The sequence below is a fragment of the Sparus aurata genome, chromosome 17, assembly GCF_900880675.1.
Source record: "Sparus aurata chromosome 17, fSpaAur1.1, whole genome shotgun sequence".
In the NCBI taxonomy this organism is placed as follows: domain Eukaryota; kingdom Metazoa; phylum Chordata; class Actinopteri; order Spariformes; family Sparidae; genus Sparus; species Sparus aurata.
In genome coordinates this window covers 36,862,712-36,881,676 of record NC_044203.1, presented here as the reverse complement: position 1 = coordinate 36,881,676, position 18,965 = coordinate 36,862,712, and the positions used below count along the sequence as shown (strand labels likewise).

Genomic DNA, 18,965 nt, shown 5'->3' with positions numbered 1-18,965 from the left:
TTTACTGATTCAGTGGGAGGCGTAATTCTGTTCCAGCTGCACTCGGAGCTGAATGTGTTAGATGAAATCTGTAAAACGGTGAAGGAGCTGCTCTCAGGAGCTTCACTCTGAAATGAGTCCATCACCATCTGAGAATTGTGACACCCACTCCAGTGAAATAACCGCCGACACTGAGGTCAGACTCATCATAAACGCTGTTGAGGTTATTAAACGTGAGGACTGATGCTTTCTTTGAGTTCAGCTCCTGTAGGACTGAAGACTGAGAAAAATGATGTCTTTGATATTTCAACACTTTTATTCTCCTCTTCTGTTTGAAAATGATTGAATATTTAGCCCCAGTTTATGTGGAACTTCGCTTCAGCCTGTGCTCTCCGACTCTCTCTCTCTCTCGTTGGCTTCTGTTGGTCTCATTGTGTTGCATTTCCCTCTTCGGAGAGCTTATCTTAAAGCCCCTATCTGTATCACGCTCAGCTAATGCCAGTTTTCTATGCAACCTTTCAAGAATGTACAGTATGTTCTGCTCTGATATCAGCCTGGCAGGAAATAAAAGCTCATTAATCTGCTGCTGGGGGAGACGGAGGAGGTCCGAGGAGTCCTGAACTTAAACGCTGATTATATGATTTCAAAAGTGAAGTGTAACGCAGAAGTCAACACTTCAAAACATTTTGTTCAGTAGGAGATGAAGGTCTCACGATTTGATACCCTGAACAAAGAGAGAATGACGAGAAAATAACGTTTTATCTGCAACATGCAAAAATAACAAGCAGATCCAATCTTTATAAAACCACAATGAAAATAAGAATATATTAGAGTTTCCTTCATATACAAACAAGAACCTCATTAGAACATTTTGGAAATGTGTCCTTCATTCCACTTTACAACTTGTACATTGATCAGTTTATAGAAAACCTGGATAGTAATTGTGCAGTAAGACTCTTAGTGGTGGTGACGTTTCAGTCATGTGACCGTGATGTCGTCTGTTTGTAGCCTAGCATTAGCTTCTTACTGCTACACAGTTAATTTAGCTTCACACATCACAGAGTGGAGTTCATCTGTGGAGATTATCAGGATCAACAGAACCTGGACGGATCAGAACCTTCAGATTATTTTCTGTAATAATCCTGAATTTTCATTTCAGATTTTATAGATCAGACGTAAACAGACGATGCTAACTTCCCGGTTAGCTACCAAAAGATAAATCATCCCTACACCACTCTTTGTTCCTGACAGCAACCAATAAATCAATCAATCTAATCAATCAAAGCACATAAAGTAAAAGTATCCACCCGCAGCAGTTAGTGGTCACTGTGGATTTTAGCTGCCTTGATTTTTTGTGCTTTTGTAGGCACAATCAGGACTTTTGTTGAAGCCAGAGACGAGCTTGATTGGTCGGCACTATTTCAATTTTTATCTTAAACTCCTTTGATGTAATTATCAGTGAATCTCCGGCGATGTTATTTAAGCTCTGCAGGTTTTCTGCAGCAGTGAGGTTTTAAGAATCTTTCATCATTGCTGAATCATTTTGGGAGTCTGTCTGATTTCTCATCTCCCATACGGACGTCTGTGTCTTGTTATAGTAAAGACCTCTGCAGACATTCATGCATCGTTTGTAGCTCAGACAGGATCAGTTAATCTTTGCTGCTCTGCCCTTTAACCTCTGCTGTAAGAGGAAATACTGACGCGGTAGAGAAGAAAGATGAACTGGATTAAAGATTCATCCATCACCCTTTGATTCATAAAACACAAACCAGATGATTTCACCCAAAAGAAAGTGAATCTGTGCAGCTGCTGAATTACATCACTGCTCTGCTCTGCATCATTATTCACAATATGATTTACTTCAATTAGTTTGACCTTTCAATGCAGCGCTTTATAAAAGCGATACATGAGGTCAGAAAGGTGGAGGAGAGAGGAAAAGCTTCTTCCATCTCTCCCTGGATATTCTCCTCCATCTTTTCACAGTGTCATCCGTCTGCTGTGACCTCTGAACTTCCTCAGTTCTGAGTCAGTAACAAATGCGTTACAGGAAGTGTTCTTTGCACTATATGACTGAAATGTGGAACACAAACAGACCCGGGCTGGTTCGTACAGAACGTCCTCAGCACAGCACGGTCAGAACGAGATCCTATGATTCACTGCAGAAATGAGAATATCTGTGTTTTACATGTTGAGAATAGACTGGGAGGCCTCATCTGGCTTTAACTGGGCTCATATTTTAGATTTAGGCAGGTTCTTGGACGGTTCTGCTTGGAAATGATTCGACGAGGGACTTCGAGTCGGTCTCAGTCCATCTGTCCGTTCATCTGTCAGGCAAATATTTCTTCTCTCCTGGATTAGATTCAGCTGAACCATTTAAAAAGTAATAAAAAAAACGACCCTTAATGGCACCAAAAGTTAGTTTCTAATTTATGTCGCACTTTCTAAAAACAGTCTTACAGTTAGGAGACAGCGGTGGACACTCGAGAGAGATTCACAGTACAGTTGTGTGTCTGTCGGGTTGTGTGTCGTCCAGATGACCTCAGATCATCTCACCCAGCAGAGAAAAGTGTCCTGTCAGTCAGATCAACTCTCACATCCTGTAGTCGGGTTTAAAGGGGTTTTCATCTCCGCATCATGTTGGTACCTGAGCTGCGTTCAGCCTCAGGAAGCTGAGCTAAGAAACTGTAAGTAACCCAGCACGATGACGAGAGCGACACACTAACACAACGCTGCCTACAATGGAACTGTGAGGCTGTTCACATTTGGTGTTAATGTCCGACACGAGTGAACCGGTCACAGCGTTCAGCTCTCGGTCCGTTCACACCTGACATTAATCTGCGTCTGAGTAATCACTTGTGATCAGATCTCACGTCCCTGTTTTATATCCAATAAACTCGTCCATCACTGGAATAAACAAGTACTTTGATTTTTACACAAAGACAGAAAGAAGATCATGTAGAACTTCTGCGGATTTCACAAGAAGGTCCAAATAATGCAGAATGAGTCAGAGACAGAGTTTCACAGAGTTTATAAAGTGTCTCCAACTCAACAACTCACTAAACTGACACATTTGTTAAGGGAGTCTGGGGACTTTCTCCACGGGGACAAAGAAGTAGCCTATATTGTTACTGTTTAGTGTCTTTGTAACATGTGACATGTTTAGATCAATAACATGTTTCTTCTTTCATAAATGGAGTGTAAATGGTGACATCAGTGTAAACAGTGTGTTCAAACAGCTGATCAATGTTGGCAGGTAAGACTTTAGCACTTTAGACACAGAAGCAGACAGGCTGGTACAGACATGCTGCCACAAACTGACACTTTTTACAAGGAGACAAACAACTTCAGCTGAAAGATTTAATGCTGAATTTACGCTACACAACAACTCCTAAAATTAGATGATTTGTGAAGGAGTCTGGTGAAATTGTGGTTAATAGTTGGCTTCATGTATACATTTAATGCTGAATTTACAACAAGGACAAAATGAGTTTCAATCTGTCAGAGGACACAGTTTCACTACGTTATAAGTTTGTTTTAACTCAACAACTCTTAAAATCACTGCATTTGTAATGGAGTCTGGTGATGTTGTGTTACTGGTTCACTGGTTGGAGCAGTTGAAACAGACTGCCTGCATGACATTGAGAGGTTAAGAGTACAAACATGTAATTGTAATTAATGTCGGCTGCTTCTTCTTCTTCACATCACTGAGACTGGAAAATCAAGACACATCAGGTTCTTTTGGCTTCTGAGGGGAAAAGCAGATGTTTCCCGTCTGCTTCTCTTCAGGATCCTGGAGAGGAAACAGACGGGGAAAGTGTAAAATGCCAGCGCTCTGCCTTCTCGTCTCGTCTCGTCCCTGCTGGCATTAGAAACCACACATCAGTTCAGCTCTCTGCCTCCGGCTCCCCTGGAAGCACATTTCCGTTTTCTGCAGGAGGAGATGTCACAGGGATTGTTTCCACTTTGTCCCGATGCCGCGCTGCATTCAAGAGTCTATTAATAAGAAGCAGGTGGGCGGCACGTGGCGTTGTTTGAGGACAGGAAGCTCCTCCTTCTGCTGCTCCGAGTGTGTTTAGTTTTACTCTCACTGTTAACGCTGTCAGAGCTGAGTTTGTTGTGGTACCTCAGCCCATCAGAACTGAATAGAAGTACTGTAGAGCTTTTGACGAATGTTTGTAATGTACGTTTCAATGCACGGATATGTCGATTCTTTAGGTTCAGTTTTCCATTTTATCTTGTGACAACGCTGTGCTTGCGGTCTGGTTGGTTTGGGTCAATAGAAATCTTTTCTTGGTTTATAACACCTGGTTCTGTCGCCACAAACGAGACTGGAACGCATCTTGATGTCTCCTTAAAAACATGCAGTGGTTTCACGTCTCTCACGGTGGTGTCGCCTCGCGTTGCTGTTATTCCACCATCCCAACATCAAGGTTGTATTCAGACCATTAACGCTGTCAGACGTGTGTTTTGTTGTGGATTTTGTATCTCGGACAACCAGAACTGAGATATAGAAGTTTACTGATGGAGACATAAATTCAGTTTAAAGTGATTTGCTCCTTTTTTGTCCATAAATGTCAACGTGGGAAACGTATGCTGCATACAAATGTGAAAAACAGTGTTTGTTTTGTGAGAAGTAGTTTAGAGACTTCTGCTCGTCTTTTGGCAGGACGACTGCTGATTGGATTCTCATTTACTCTCTCTTTACTTAGAGGAACAATTTGTCTTTAACTCTTTTGTTGACTGTCTGAATCCTCAAACTTTCAGATTATTTCCAGGTTTGCGTGACAGTTTTAGCGATCCGTACTGATGTCTCAGACTTCTGAAAGGTCAAACCACACCAGTTTAATTCTTTAACGTTAAATCTCTTCCCCCCAGAAAGTCGTAAAAGTTTTCTGTCTCGTTCTGTTGATCGGTGCTGATATCGGTTGTTTTCGTGGGTATGAAGGGAGGTTTCTGTGCGTCAGAGGTGAGTCCAGCCTGCAGATCCTGTTGATGAATGACGAGAAACTCCACCAACTTCCTCTGTTGTAAGCTCTCCAAAACACACAAACCACACAGCTGATGGACGAGACAAGCTCACACACACATTAAAACACACACAAGCCCACAGATCGTCCGTCCTCTCTGTCCTCGGTCGTCCTCTGTCAGGTCAGACCCGTTTACCTGCGCACACACTCGTCATCTCAGCCAATGAGGAGCCGTCGTCACCTGACCCGAGGAGCAGCAGCTCTGATCGATCTGTCTGAGCGTTTCTGTCTCTTGTTTCTGGATCTCGCTGTTCTGGTTGTTCTGTTTAGCTCGAGTGAGCTGGAGAGTTGACATGGTGTTTTATTTTGAAGGGTCACAGGTCATCAGGGGGTCGTCGGTGTGGGCGAGGAACCTGGTGACTGACAGTGAGAGAGCTGATGTCATTGAATGTGAATTCCAGCACACAGCCAGGATGATGATTGATGGGATTTTAGTCATTTGTGACATTTTTCATCAGTTATAATTCAGTTTGCTTCGTGCAGGGAGACGAGTGTTATTGACGTCGTTTCACATCCATGAATCAGATCCTTTTATTTATTTTGAGCAACAAAAATAAGTCTTGTGTTCGGCTTGTGAGGTTTCCGTCACAAAGAAGTACAAAGTTGAACACATTTTCTAGAAAATCAGAAATAAAATGCAAATGAATGCACCTTTACATCTCCTGTCGGAGGTAGTTGATGGAGATAAACGGTGTTAATGTTGTTGAAATAGTCATCAAGAGCTTTAAGTCTTGAGTTGGAGAAGATGAAAATGGCGGCGCGTGTAGACGCAGCGACCTCCCTCTGTCCCAACCGTGTACTTTAGTGATAGGTATAATTTCGATTCCTTTGTATGTCTGGTACATGTGAAGAATTGACCATTAAGCTGACTTTGACTTTGACTTTAAGTCGAGCTGTTGACGAGACAAAAATCAATCTGATGATATAAAAACTGATGAAATGTGCGTTTTGTTTTGTTTGGTCAGATGAGACACGACTAAAAACGATATTAAAGAAATATTTTCTAGAGCGCAACAGATATGCAGTTTTTGGGACGAAAATTGGGGAGTAAAGAAATCTGATAGTGACACATATAAATACGTTATCTTATCGCGATCCATCCTCCGTCTCTTTGCTTCCAAAACAAATCCACGCACCACCGGCACAATTAGAAAAAGGTCTTTGCAGGAGGCGCTGGTGTCGTACCACTTTGATCCAAATAGGCGGATAACCTCAATATAGTTCCCCATAGACACTTATATATTATATTTAGACACTAAATATTTGAATTTGCTGGTGTTGAGTCAGTGTTACTGGGCAGTCGACTGTGGCATCTTGTGGCTAATTTGCTAGCAACGTTAGCTAGTGCTAAATTTAAGGGAAGAGAAATGCTGAAAAGTGTGGATGACATGACTGCAGTCTGTTTTAAACTAACAAATAAAAATAATTCACATTTCTTCAATCATGACAAAACATGTCAGCACCTCCTGCTCCCCAGAGGTTGAACCCCTCTGAGTTAATTACCCTATGACCTCTCCTCTACTCTACATGTTTAGATCTACTGCTTTATTTGTTAAAACATCCAAATTTAAAGACATTTAAATGATATTTATTCACTCTTTGGACGGTGCTTGGTCTCTGATATACCAGATAGAAGATTGAAAGATTTTAATCACGTCTGCCCTCACTCTCTCTGTGATTGTCCTTCAGATCAATAAAGGTTGTTCTAGTAATGAAAGCGACGAGGACCACAGTAGAGATTTAGTGGCATCTGGCATGAAGAGTCAGATTGCAACCAACTGAACAACCTTCATCTTCCAGTCAAGTAGGAGAGTTCAAGTGTTGCTGAAATTACAAAAGGCCTTTCTCTAGATTCAGTTTTGGTTTGTCAATCCCGGGCTACCGCACAAACATGATGGTGTAACATGGCGGACTCAAAGAGGACGTGTTCCCTCCGTAGATATAAAGGGTCAGTCTGAGGTGACGAAGCGAGTCTTAGTTTCAGGTGAATACACACAAATTAAAACAAAGCAAAGAACATTATTCTGCCTGTAGAGCACTCTAGAATCTGCACACTGGACCTTTATGTAAGCTTGTAGGTCACATTTCTGTCACTGACTGCACTTGATAAGATGAATAAGAAATATAATGTATTTGAATACGAATGATGAGAGATGAGTGGGGTGACGTGCTGCACACACAGTGAAAAGGCCTGACTGAATCCAGGTTTGTCTGTGCAGGTAAACATCATGTTGAGAATGCTGGACGTTAAAAACTAGTTTTGCCTCTCGTCCGCTCATCGTCATGGAAACGCTGGCGGTGAGCGCAGGGTCAGCTGGTGAATGCTGTTTGTTTGTCCTGCTCTTCATTTTATTTCTGTCCCTCTTCAGACCTCTTTGTTTTTCTCTCCATCCGTCCTCCATTAGCGTCTCAGCGGCCGTCGCTGTGTTTGACCTCTTTGCTTAAATAATTCACCGTCAGACGTGGAGAGAAATGCTTAATGAGTCCTTAATGCAGCGTTAATGAACAAGTCTGTAGTTCTCAGATTGTATCCCTGCAGTTCGTGACTAGCTATCTTTAAAAACTGTTCCTGAGGTCTGTTATGTGTGTGTTACGAGTTTCAAATGTGATTAACTGGAGTAACAAATGAATTTTGTCGGGATCCACTGCTCTCACTCTCCTGGACGAAATCCTGGAAAACAGAATTATGGAATGAGTGAATGAAAGAGTGAACCGCCATCTTCTTCCCCGAATCTCGGTCTGTTTTATTTCCAAAATCATCGTATAAAACAATAAACATTCCCCAGTGAAATCCTGTTTCAGTTTCAATGTACATTTGTTAGTTTACGTTTAAACACATCAATACAGTTGTCTCTTCTTTCCACACATCGGTGGGCAACATCTCTCACACATTCACAGAAATCATCATGTATTTATGAAAATAAACATCACTCTTTTAAAAGGGACAGTGTGTAACAAATTAAGTAATTTATTAACTCAAATCAACGTCTTCATTCATAAGTAAGTCCTCATTGGTGTACAATTACCTCTGCCAACAATCTGACTTATCCTCCTGAGTGAAGAATTACCTGTCTGAATATACACAGCACGGGTAAGCTCTATGGAGGCCGCCAAGTCTTTCCGGTTTTAAAAAAACTACAGACTGCCGAGAGGGAAACAGAGCACTACGTGGTACTACGTAGTGAGGCTAAACATGTTTTCGCTCAGAGCTAGCTTGACTGCGGAACTGAGAGGGAGCTCAGCGAAAGCGCTCGTCACTAACATTAACAATAACTAACTACATCTTTACCTCATTACTTGAATCAGTAGAAATACTCGACACTGTTGGGAAAGAGTCCATATTTTGAAAATGAGTTTCTTGTCCGTCAGGGCCACCGTAGCCTCCGGAACGTCTCCAACGTCTTCAGAACGGGAGGGGTGAGCAAAGGAGTGTTGCAATGTAGAACCTCACAGCTAGATGGCGCTAAATACTTCATATATTACACACGGTCCCTTTAAGTGCAATCATGTCCATCAAATAGACCATGCTTTTACCTCATATAGATGTACTTGTTTTTAACACAATAAATCCACCATTAAATCAGTGCAACAATGTAAATCATAACCACTCTTTGGTTTTAAATCAATACTGAAATGACATTTGGCTTAAAACATGAAACACAATAGACACATAGGGAGAACAGTTTAGCTTATGATAATTTTTCAAACACAGACCGGACAAATAACTGCTTCTGCTAAACTTCAGGAGTAACTCTCTAAGTTGTTAACAACAGACGCCCCTTCCTTTAACATCAACAACCATTCAATACATGTCAGGATATGTCAAAAACCGAAATAAAGGCAGCCAGGGAGTGAGGACCTCAGCACACAGAATCAGCTTACACGGTCTCAATACACACGCGCTAAATGACCGTTAGCGCCATTGTTTCCTGAAGCTAGCATTTCGCGGTTATCAACGCGGCTCTTCAACTCGGTGATAAACATTAACAATCCGCCAGCTGACTCATTACAGCTACAGTACACCACTACACACTTTAGGAGGAAACAGTCTTTGTATGTTTTACCGTGTACCGACCTGGAAAACAGAATAACGGAATCAGTGAATTAAAGAGTGATCGCGGTCTGAGGGAAGAGGGAGGGGTCGCTCACCTTGGGCACCGCGGGGCACCGACACCTGCACTTTGGTTCCGCTTTACTTTCGTTCCCCCTACATTAACATTGTCTTTCACAATAAGAGTTGCCATTACATTAAACATCGAGCGGGTTATTGCCGGCATTAATATAGTAATGTGTAAAATGAAACAATCATTTAAATAACAGGTGTGGACCAGGGATAAACAAAAATAACTTAATGTCCTCACATTAAGCTGCATCACATGTGCAGTTTATTCATGGTACGAGGATTTATTTTATAGATCTAGTAGAAAGATGGCCCTCGTATCAAACCTGGCTGTCTCTGCAGCACAAACACAAATACTAATTTAAATTGTTTCTACACGTGCAGAGAAAAAGAGAAACAGAACCATTAAACACTGATGGCTGATGGTATCCCAAGTTGGCGGAGCTTAGTGTTGTGCGATGGCGCCAAATAACAATAATCCATAATTCACCTCATATGCATCAAACTAAAGTAATGAGCCTGTTTTGATGTGTGGAGGAGAAAGTCCAGATGTTTGTGTTCAGATCTAGAGAGGGAAAGTCACAGAGATACTCGAGTAAAGTAAAAATACCTGAGACATTTATTTACATATTTGTACTTCATTTCATTAAACCTCTGTCAGAACACATTCACAGCGCTGTCACAACATTAAACTAGAATTGAAACTGCAATTAGTTTGATCAGGTTAATTAGTTTTGGTGTGACTGAACTGATTTAACTTGTCAGAGTTTCCTTCACTTTGTCTTTGACGGTCTGAATATAATCAGAGAGCAGATCAACCCTCTGCCAGCCTTTCAGTTATTGTCCTTCATGTTCTGTCTCCATCATCTCGTCTGTCTCCGTCTGATTCCTGTCAGTCACTCACACCAGCGTCCTCCTCGTCTCCGTCATTTATATTGTCTCATCTCATTTATCTCCTCGTGTTATTGAAGGAGACCCGACCCCTCCTCTCTCACTGTCAGAAGACGGAGGGGAGAGGAGACCCCCCAAAAATAGCCCTGGAAATCTAATCTTGTGAAACCAGAGCCTCCTGCCTCGTCCTTGTTTTTGCCCCTCTGCTCCTCTGCCTGTCTCTCTTTACTCTGCTGTGGATATCCATCAGTGTGTGGCCTTTATATCAGCATCACTGCAGCCTCTCCGTGTCATCTGGGCTCTGCTGTGGCCTGATACACTCAGTTCAGCTTCATGCAGCTTCTTTGTAAATGTTTCTGAAGCTAGAAAACACAAATATGGTTCCAACTATTTATTATTTAATGGATTATTACGGAAAATAATCTGTGTCAAACACAAGTTCATGATCCTGCCAGGTTCTGTATAATCTGCATGGACAGACTCTCAGAAAGATTCAATGATGATGAAAGATTTTTAAAACCTCACTGCTGCAGAAAACCTGCAGAGTTAAAGTAAGATATCCTGAGATTCTTCTTTCTTTTCTAACTTTTTTACTAACTCAAAGTCACTGTATAGTTTTCGACATAAAAACAATAATAAGGTAAAAGGTATTTAAGATAAACGTTAAAATTGTGCCGACCAATCAAGTTAGTCTCTGGCTTCAACAAAAGTGAGTCCTGATACGTTTGATCTGTAAAATCTCAAATGTCAATTCTGGATTATTACAGAAAATAATCTGAAGGTTCTGATCCGTCCAGGTTCTGTTGATCCAGATAATCTCCACAGATGAACTCCACTCTGTGATGTATGAAGCTAAATTAACTGTGTAGCAGTAAGAAGCTAATGCTAGGCTACAAACAGACGACATCACGGTCACATGACTGAAACGTCACCACCACTAAGAGTCTTACTGCACAATTACTATCCAGGTTTTCTATAAACTGATCAATGTACAAGTTGTAAAGTCAGAGTTAGAACAGTGTGTAACTAAAGTGGCCTGTAAGGACGTTTAATGTCCCCGACAACCTCTGTAGTCTCATTCAGACACTCGTTAGCAACCGCTAACTGTTTCTAACACATGAAGAGCTTCATGATTAAACTGTGGGACATTAATGATGATTTATGTTGGAGAACAAAATGTGTTCAGCATTATTACACAAATTTAACTGAAAACACATTCAACACACCCACAGACTTTAAGACGAGGGGACAGGAAGTGCTAACTTGCTAACGTGCTAACATGCTACCTGATTTCCGTGTTTCAGGACTACAGACTGCACGTCTATAACGACAAAGGACCAAATTAAACATTACATTGAGTAAACTTGTGGATTTCTCTGGTTTGAATATTGTTGGAAACATTTAGGATAATGTGAGTTTGCAGCTCAACAAAATATAAAAAAGGTCTTTGTGCAGACATTTTATGCATCTGTTATTTGATCCTCCCTCAGCTGAACGCCTGCTGGCTGTTTCCAGAATCACTAAAACAACATCTGAAAGCATTTTCTGTGTCTCTCTGAAAGCAGCTTCAAAAATGTAATTTTCCTGACATGAAAGAAGCATTTCTGACACCTGGAGGGCGAGAGGACAGCCGAGACCAGAAGAGCTGCCAGACTGTCATTATTACACTGTGCTTTATGTCCCCCGCTGGCTGCCGTAGATTAGCCCCGTCGCTCTTATTATCACTCACGCACATTGGCGGTTTGTGACACATCGTGCGTGTGTTCATGCTGCTGCTCTGTCGCTGTGTGATGAACCTGTTTTCCTGCTCTGCGTGTGATGAAGGAGCACAGACGTTATAATGAGATTTGTCAGCCTTTTCTAATCTCTGATTTATAAGCAGCGGGCAGGATGAGGTGATTCTGGTAACTAGGCAACAGGATTTGGCTTAAGGACCGAAACAGGCTCCTCAAAAACAGACCTGAAGCACAAAGTGAAGCAAATTCTATTTAAACCGACCCAGCAGGGTTCAAACTGAGAGAGGACGACCTGAAAACTCTCGAAAGAGACATAAAATGAGATTATTCTATAAACTGGATACATTAATGAAGATTTGAAAGGGTTTCTGTGGAGTTTCTCACTAAAGGTTGTGCTGTAGTTTACCCAAATATTATCTCGTGATCCAACAACCAAACACATAATACAGAGAAACCTCTGCTGCCTGCAGATCACAATGATCTATGAGCTTTAATCTTCATTGCTGGAGAGGCGACATCCTGCTTCTGCAGCAACACATTAAAGGCTATACGTTATAAAATCATGAGGTTATTTTAAAGATCAGCTGCAATTGTGATTTAAAAAAGTGCAGCTGACCAGAAAATGTGCTTCTGTATCCAGGATACCTTTATAAAAAGAAAAATAAACAAATCTTTCATGTTTTAGAAATCCTTTGTGGTTTTATGAGGGGCACTTGAATGCACCATTCTCATGCACTGGGCCTCCAGAGCTGCAGCTTCTCTGTGTATTCAACCTCACTAATTATTTATTGATCAATAGGACATTTATTTTAGAATAGAATAACATGAGGCGTGTGCTGGGTCCGTTCTGTCGTTACATTAATGCACAGAAAGAATCTTAAACCCATCGGCTCAGTGCTCAACACTGATCATTGAGTTTAATTTATTCAAAGCCACAATTATAATATTTACAATACTAATGAGGTCATAGTACAAACATTTTCCCCTGGTGAATAAACAAGCTGTTCTCAGAGGAAAATAAGGCCCTTTAAAGATAAGAGTTATAATAAGGTTTGTTTATTCAGTCGTGGTAACAAAGAGTTCAAAATGTTCACATTGTTCTGTGAAAGTACTACGAGCACTAATCACACTAATCAGCAATAATGCAGATTCATTATAAGGTTACTAGGCTACAAACCTCTACAATATTATATATAAGGTGAGAGACGGGCGGCAGCAGCAGCAGCAGCAGCAGGGGAGAATGAGATTTGATCAGAGATAATATCCCTGACAAATAGGACACGGAGGAAGGAGGCCGGCTCACTGTAGAAACCATGAATAGGAGCGAGAGGGAGATCAGATTACATCTTTCTCTCTCTGCCGTTTCCGCTCCATTAACTAATGGACAGCCACTTCTCACCATGTCTGATGGATCGGGAATATTACCACAGATCTGTTGTTGAATTCATCAGGTTCAGCGCCGCTCAGATTTTGCTCTTGAGAGAAAAATGACAGGTGTTTTAATCGACTTACGTTTAAATGTATCGTGAACCGTGACGGCCGGACACGTGAATTATGATTGTTGATGTTCAGAAGCAGAAGGAGGAAGTAGCCTGATGATGTCAGCACAGTTATTCCCACCGACCCCGGAGGGAAAACAAGTCATCGCTGTCCCGGGCCTCCTCACTCCCTGTTCTCCTGTCAGTTCTGGTGCTGTGGTCCACCAGATTCATTTATATCGATTCCCTCAGCATGTCAGCCTGTCTGAAACTGTTTTAAATAGTTTTGACTCATATCTTTGTGGGAGACATTTTTTGTATCCATGGGCAACCATTTCTCAAATGACTGTGAGTTTGCCTGTTGGGTTCTGAAGGGATCTATTTTAGGACTTATTAACGTGGACATGCTGCCGACTGCACAGAGTCGTCAGGAGGCGTCTCCGTCCACAGATATGTCGATGACACTCAGCTCTCTGTGGCCATGTCTCCTGGTGACACCGAGTTCATTGACTTCTCTTGTTAACTGTACTTTAGATAGTGTGGCCTGGACGTCACAGAACCTTTAGTACCAAGTACTGATGACTTTGGATTGTTTGAAAGCTGCTTTATGAATAAAGTTTGATGATCTTGAAGGACGTGTGGACCATCAGCCAGCTGGAGGAAGATTGTAAGTTCACTGATTGCTCTGAGTACGTAGAGGAATCCTTCTCAGCTGCCTGCAATTCATCTACAAATGACTAATTTAGCTCGTTACAAAACTTCACGCCGTCACAACCTGACTGAGTCATACACCTGCAGCCAGCACACTGAACCCAACAACATGTTCTGATGAGAGGACTTCTACTCATGATGAAGTGCAATTAGAAAACCCATTATCATGTTCCCATGATTTGTTCCTCCAGCGCAGCCAGAAGCCAATTTTCATCACGGCTTCTTATGTTCTCGCAGCTGCTTCGATTGTTCCGTCTCCCTCGCTGAGACCCGTCTGTATGAACCGACCCGCTATGAAAGCACAGCTTCTATACGACCGCCTCTGACAGGCGGCTCGATTCTGTCCAATTATCTGTAGAAGTCAAAAGGACCACAGGGAACGGGAGTTCAGTCGTGTTAGATTTGGTGAGTAAAGTCAGTGGGATTGAATCAGCAGCGGCTCAAAGATCAGCCAGACAACAAAAGATAGTTCATGATTGTTTAGTTCTGTCTTCAACAGCCGTCAGGTCCAAAGTGAGTCTGCTCACAAGACCTGATAACTGCAGCAGCAGACAGAAACTCTAAACCACCGTGTTGGATTTTTCTGCAGCTGCATTCACGACGGTCCGCTGTCCACAGTGTTTTTTGATCCTTCCACCAAACTCAGCGATTTTAACCTTGTACACATTCAGCTCGTTCTCACCGGCTGTGCCATCAGTTTATCATCACCTATATTAACGACCTCTAAGAAATCCGGTGACGAAGTATAAAGAGTAACAGTGTGTGTAGAGCAGGTGGGCTGAGCGGACGGACCAGTGTTCATGTCCTCTGTCAAAACAAGAGTCAACGTTCACTGATCAGCAGTTACACAGAATACTTAAACCCACAAAGTGTCGCTTGGTGTCTCTGAATTCAAATGTTTGTGGAGTGTTTTGTGGGTTGGAGCTGCTGCTCGACCACATCAGGTTCTGCTCTGATCCAACGGGAGCAGAACTCAGAGATGACTTTGTAACTCGTGGGATTAAAAAGGTGATTTCTCTTCACTCCTGTTGATCATCCGGAGCTGACATCCACCGTCGGGTGGTTCTGTTCTGTAATGTCGACTGCTGACTGCAGCTGGAGGGGAAATGGACTTTACTCCATGACCGTAACGTTACAGAGAACCAGAACCAGAACCAGAGTCTCTGCTGAGTGCGGAGTTGAGTCAGAGGTTGTTGATGTTGTTGCTTGCTAGCTTCTGGTTAATGTACAGTAAAGTACTGTAGGTTGACGCGTAACCTGTTCTGAAAAGGATTCCTGTTTGTTGATCCACATGCTCACAACGCACTTCCAGCCCCAACAGTCGGACGCCACACGCACAGCTTTGTGTGTGTGTGTGTGTGTGTTGCACAGCTGAGTGAATGTCAGAGTTGTTGCTTCCTGCTTCGTTCACCGGTGAAAGCAGAAGTCAACGATCCAGATGAATGATTTATTTTATTCTGACGTTGTAAATGCTAACACACACACACACACACACACACACACACACACACACACACACACACACACACACACACACACACACACACACACACACACACACACACACCCTTGGACAGCAATGCGTCACCTAGCAGGCAGACATAAAGCTTCAACAATCAACATTAACATCATAGTGAGTGTGTGTGTGTGTGTGTGAGAGTGTGTGTGTGTGTGGTCAACGTATATTTATGACGTCAATAATCTCTCACAGCTCTGACATTTCAACGCGCCCTCGTCCAATAAGCTCGTCTCTGAATGTCATCCTCCGACACAAAGAAACCCGACCGCCTCTTTATCCTGACACTCTGACCCCGCCCCCCTCCTGACATCACCGTTTCACATCATCAGAACAAAACCAGCTGTCAGTGAGCATTTTATTAATCTATTTTATATACATAACTATCCATCCATCTTCACTGCTGTTTTCTTCATGTGTGATCTGTCCGACCAATCACTGCCGGCTCTCTGTTGATGCCTAATTACCTTGTTGTTTCCATGGAAACACACAACCACACACTTGCACATGCAAACCATCTAATTGCTAATTGGCTGTAATTAACCTCTGGTGGCTATTTTCATTTTTTCCATCCACAAATCAGAGGGTGAAGTCGACCCCCCTCGACAGATCCTTCAGCTCCTTCACCTCAGTACAAGTACTGATACCACTCAGTAAAAGTACTCAGTTACAAGTAAATGTTCTGAATATAAAAGTCTGTCAGTGAAAGTATGTATGTGTAATCAGGAAAATGTATTTTAGATTACTCAATGCAGTAAACTGTCCCCTGTGACTGTTGTTCAGCCACAAATGTAGCTATGAAACTGTGAAAAGTACATTAACTCGATTTTGAGGTATTTGGACAAAAAACTGCTCTAAAGATAAATGTATAAATCGTGCATTGTTGTTGAGTTGTGAACGTACGTCGTCTCAGATGTTTCCAACAACGTTACAACCAGAGAAAGTTTACTCAATGTAACCGCGTTTCATTACGTCACAATTCATTGCTGTGATAGGGAAGTCGGCAAGCAAGGCTGAATTTAATTTGAATAAAACGTATAAACATTACCTTGTAGCGTAGGGGCTGGAAACAGATACCCTTAAGTTGGGCGCCAGACAGGGGAAAAATTCTACCTGTCGTTCTTTTCTTTAAATGTGAAAAGAAACAAATATATAAATCTGAAAGTATCTGTTAATTAACAGCGTCAGAATCCCGCTAGCCTACAGCCCTAGCTACAAAACATAGATACAACAAATAAAACACTCATCACCATAGCGTCTGAAAAAGAAGTGTTAATCAATTAATGATCAGGCACAAACAAACCAAGAATCAACACACTTAAATCAATTCAGGAAATAAGAAGGTCCACCAAGCAATAAATCAACAAATTTTAAAATGGCAATATCCAATGAGAGCAAAATATATAAGTCCCAAAGTCCACAGTTGATATAAAAGAACAAAGATCACATTCACCATAAAAACTCACAAGTGAATGGTTGCAGAAGGAGTTTAAGTAAGTTTAGTTCGTTCTGGTCATCCAGAATGTATGTGAGAGTGTGTGTGATGCGTATGTAAGTGTATATGGGGGGTTGATGGAGACAGGGAACAGGGTGAGGGGTTTGGTAGCTTTGCCTTTTCCCTGAGAGAAGGTGAAGACAGTGACTTAGGAGGGAGGAAGAAGTCTGGAGAGCAACAGGCAGCGACCACTTATCTGCAGTAGTTTTCAGCCCAGACCGGTTTTAGCTTCCAAGTGCCGCGCCTCAAGACATCCACCTGCCCTCGCACACACTCGGGTTGCTTTGGTCCTTCACAGACTCTGTGTGGTGTTTTCTCCTATTCCGCCTCGCTTCCTCCTGATCTCCTCCATGCTGTCTTGGTGTAACTGGCATTACCCTCCCCCAGCTCCCAGGTGTTCTTCATTTTCCTCTAAACCCCTCCCCTTACCTCTGGGGAGGAAATGCGATGATGCACTTCCTGCCACAATCTCATCTGTGAGCGTTTGAACCTGAGTTACATCAGATACATTCTCATCAGCAGCGGTGGTTTAAAGGTGTTTACATCTACAGTGACGTGAGTTTAGTACTTTACTGTATGCTGGTCAGAAGCTAACGTTAGCGAGCAACGCCCCCCGAGCAGCAGGCATGACATATTATACGTTTAAAGATATCTTAACTGGTTAAAAAACATGTGTTTGATTGTTACCAGACAGCATGTAAAAAAGTATAACTGAGAAAGAAGTCTTTAATTTAATTCATCCAGAAATCATGTTAATTATGGTCTAATTTCCAAGTAGAGGCCTGAACTATATCGCTGAACTTGAATTCTTGCTGTATCGTAGTCAGCTGGACGTGTTCCAGTTTCTTGAAGACGTTCCACCTCTCTCTGTTTGAACGTACTTTATTTACTTTATTAATTTGTAAGTAAAACAAGTTCTGGATGAATGCTTAAACGTGTGTCTCTGTTCATGTTGCTCAGGTGTAACTGGGACGGTTCACCTGGACGAGAGCGGAGACAGAGAGACGAACTTCGCTCTGTGGGACATGATCGACACCAACACCAGCGCCTTCCAGGTCAGCACACACACACACACACACACACACACACACACACACACACACACACACAAATACTTAGTTACTGTAGATGAGTATGAGTACTCTGAGTATCTGTGTGACTTCTCCTCTCTACATGTGAACTTTCTCCTCCTCACAGCTTCAGAACAGCCTCGTTACTTTAGTTTGATGCATCTGAGGTGAATTCTGGATTCTTGTTATTTCCCAGCATCAGCAGACTGATGTGGACCAATCAGAGCACATCACGCACGGCAGACGCAGCGAGACGAGACAAAGACGTAAAAGCCGTAAGAAGGCGTAAACAGACAGAGAGGGAGACTGGAATGTGGAGAAAAGGCGTGTTAGTGTCTCGTATCTGCAGAGAGTTTCTGATTTTCTCTCTTTGTTGCTGCTCGGGACGCTTTACCAACCCAACATGTGTCTATTTGACGTCCTGGGAATGAGACTCAACAATCAACTGTCTTTGTGGTGCGTTCAGGAACAGCTGGGACAAATCCTACTGATTCTACCTTTAACTTTAATAGTCTTTGAATTCTGTTAATATGACGTGAGCTTCAGTTAGCTTTGACCACAAATGTCCTTCAGAGGGAGACTTTTTACTCTGATACTCTGAGTACATGTCAGAGCCTGTAATCTATTACTTTACTGGAGTAAACAAGCTGAACCAGTACTTCTACTTTTACCAGAGTCTGTTTCTACACAAGTTTCTGAACGTCTCCTGGAGGACAGGATGTGTTTGCCACGTCTGTCTGTAAGTTACTGACGGCTTAAACGTGACAGAACCCTGTTCTCCTAAACGTTCCCTTCTTTTTCTTCAGATTGAATTGATCTCTTGCCTCCTCTCGCTCTGTTCCACCATCACACCTCTCTGTCTGTTCATCAACCTCGATCACACGTCCTGATAGTTTCTCAGGGTCTCAGTGTGACGGTTGAATCCGTCCTGTCGTCTCGCTG

At 42.3% G+C, this 18,965-nt stretch overlaps 1 protein-coding gene across 2 annotated transcripts in view; it reads left to right on the top strand.

The window, feature by feature from the left end:
* Positions 1-18,965, top strand: part of LOC115567154 (atrial natriuretic peptide receptor 1-like) — a 77,191-nt gene that overhangs the window by 43,431 nt on the left and 14,795 nt on the right. For both annotated transcript variants that reach the window (XM_030393452.1, XM_030393451.1), the window contains one exon: positions 17,914-18,008. In XM_030393452.1, the coding sequence (XP_030249312.1) occupies positions 17,914-18,008 (95 nt within the window). The remainder of the gene's footprint in view (positions 1-17,913; positions 18,009-18,965) is intronic.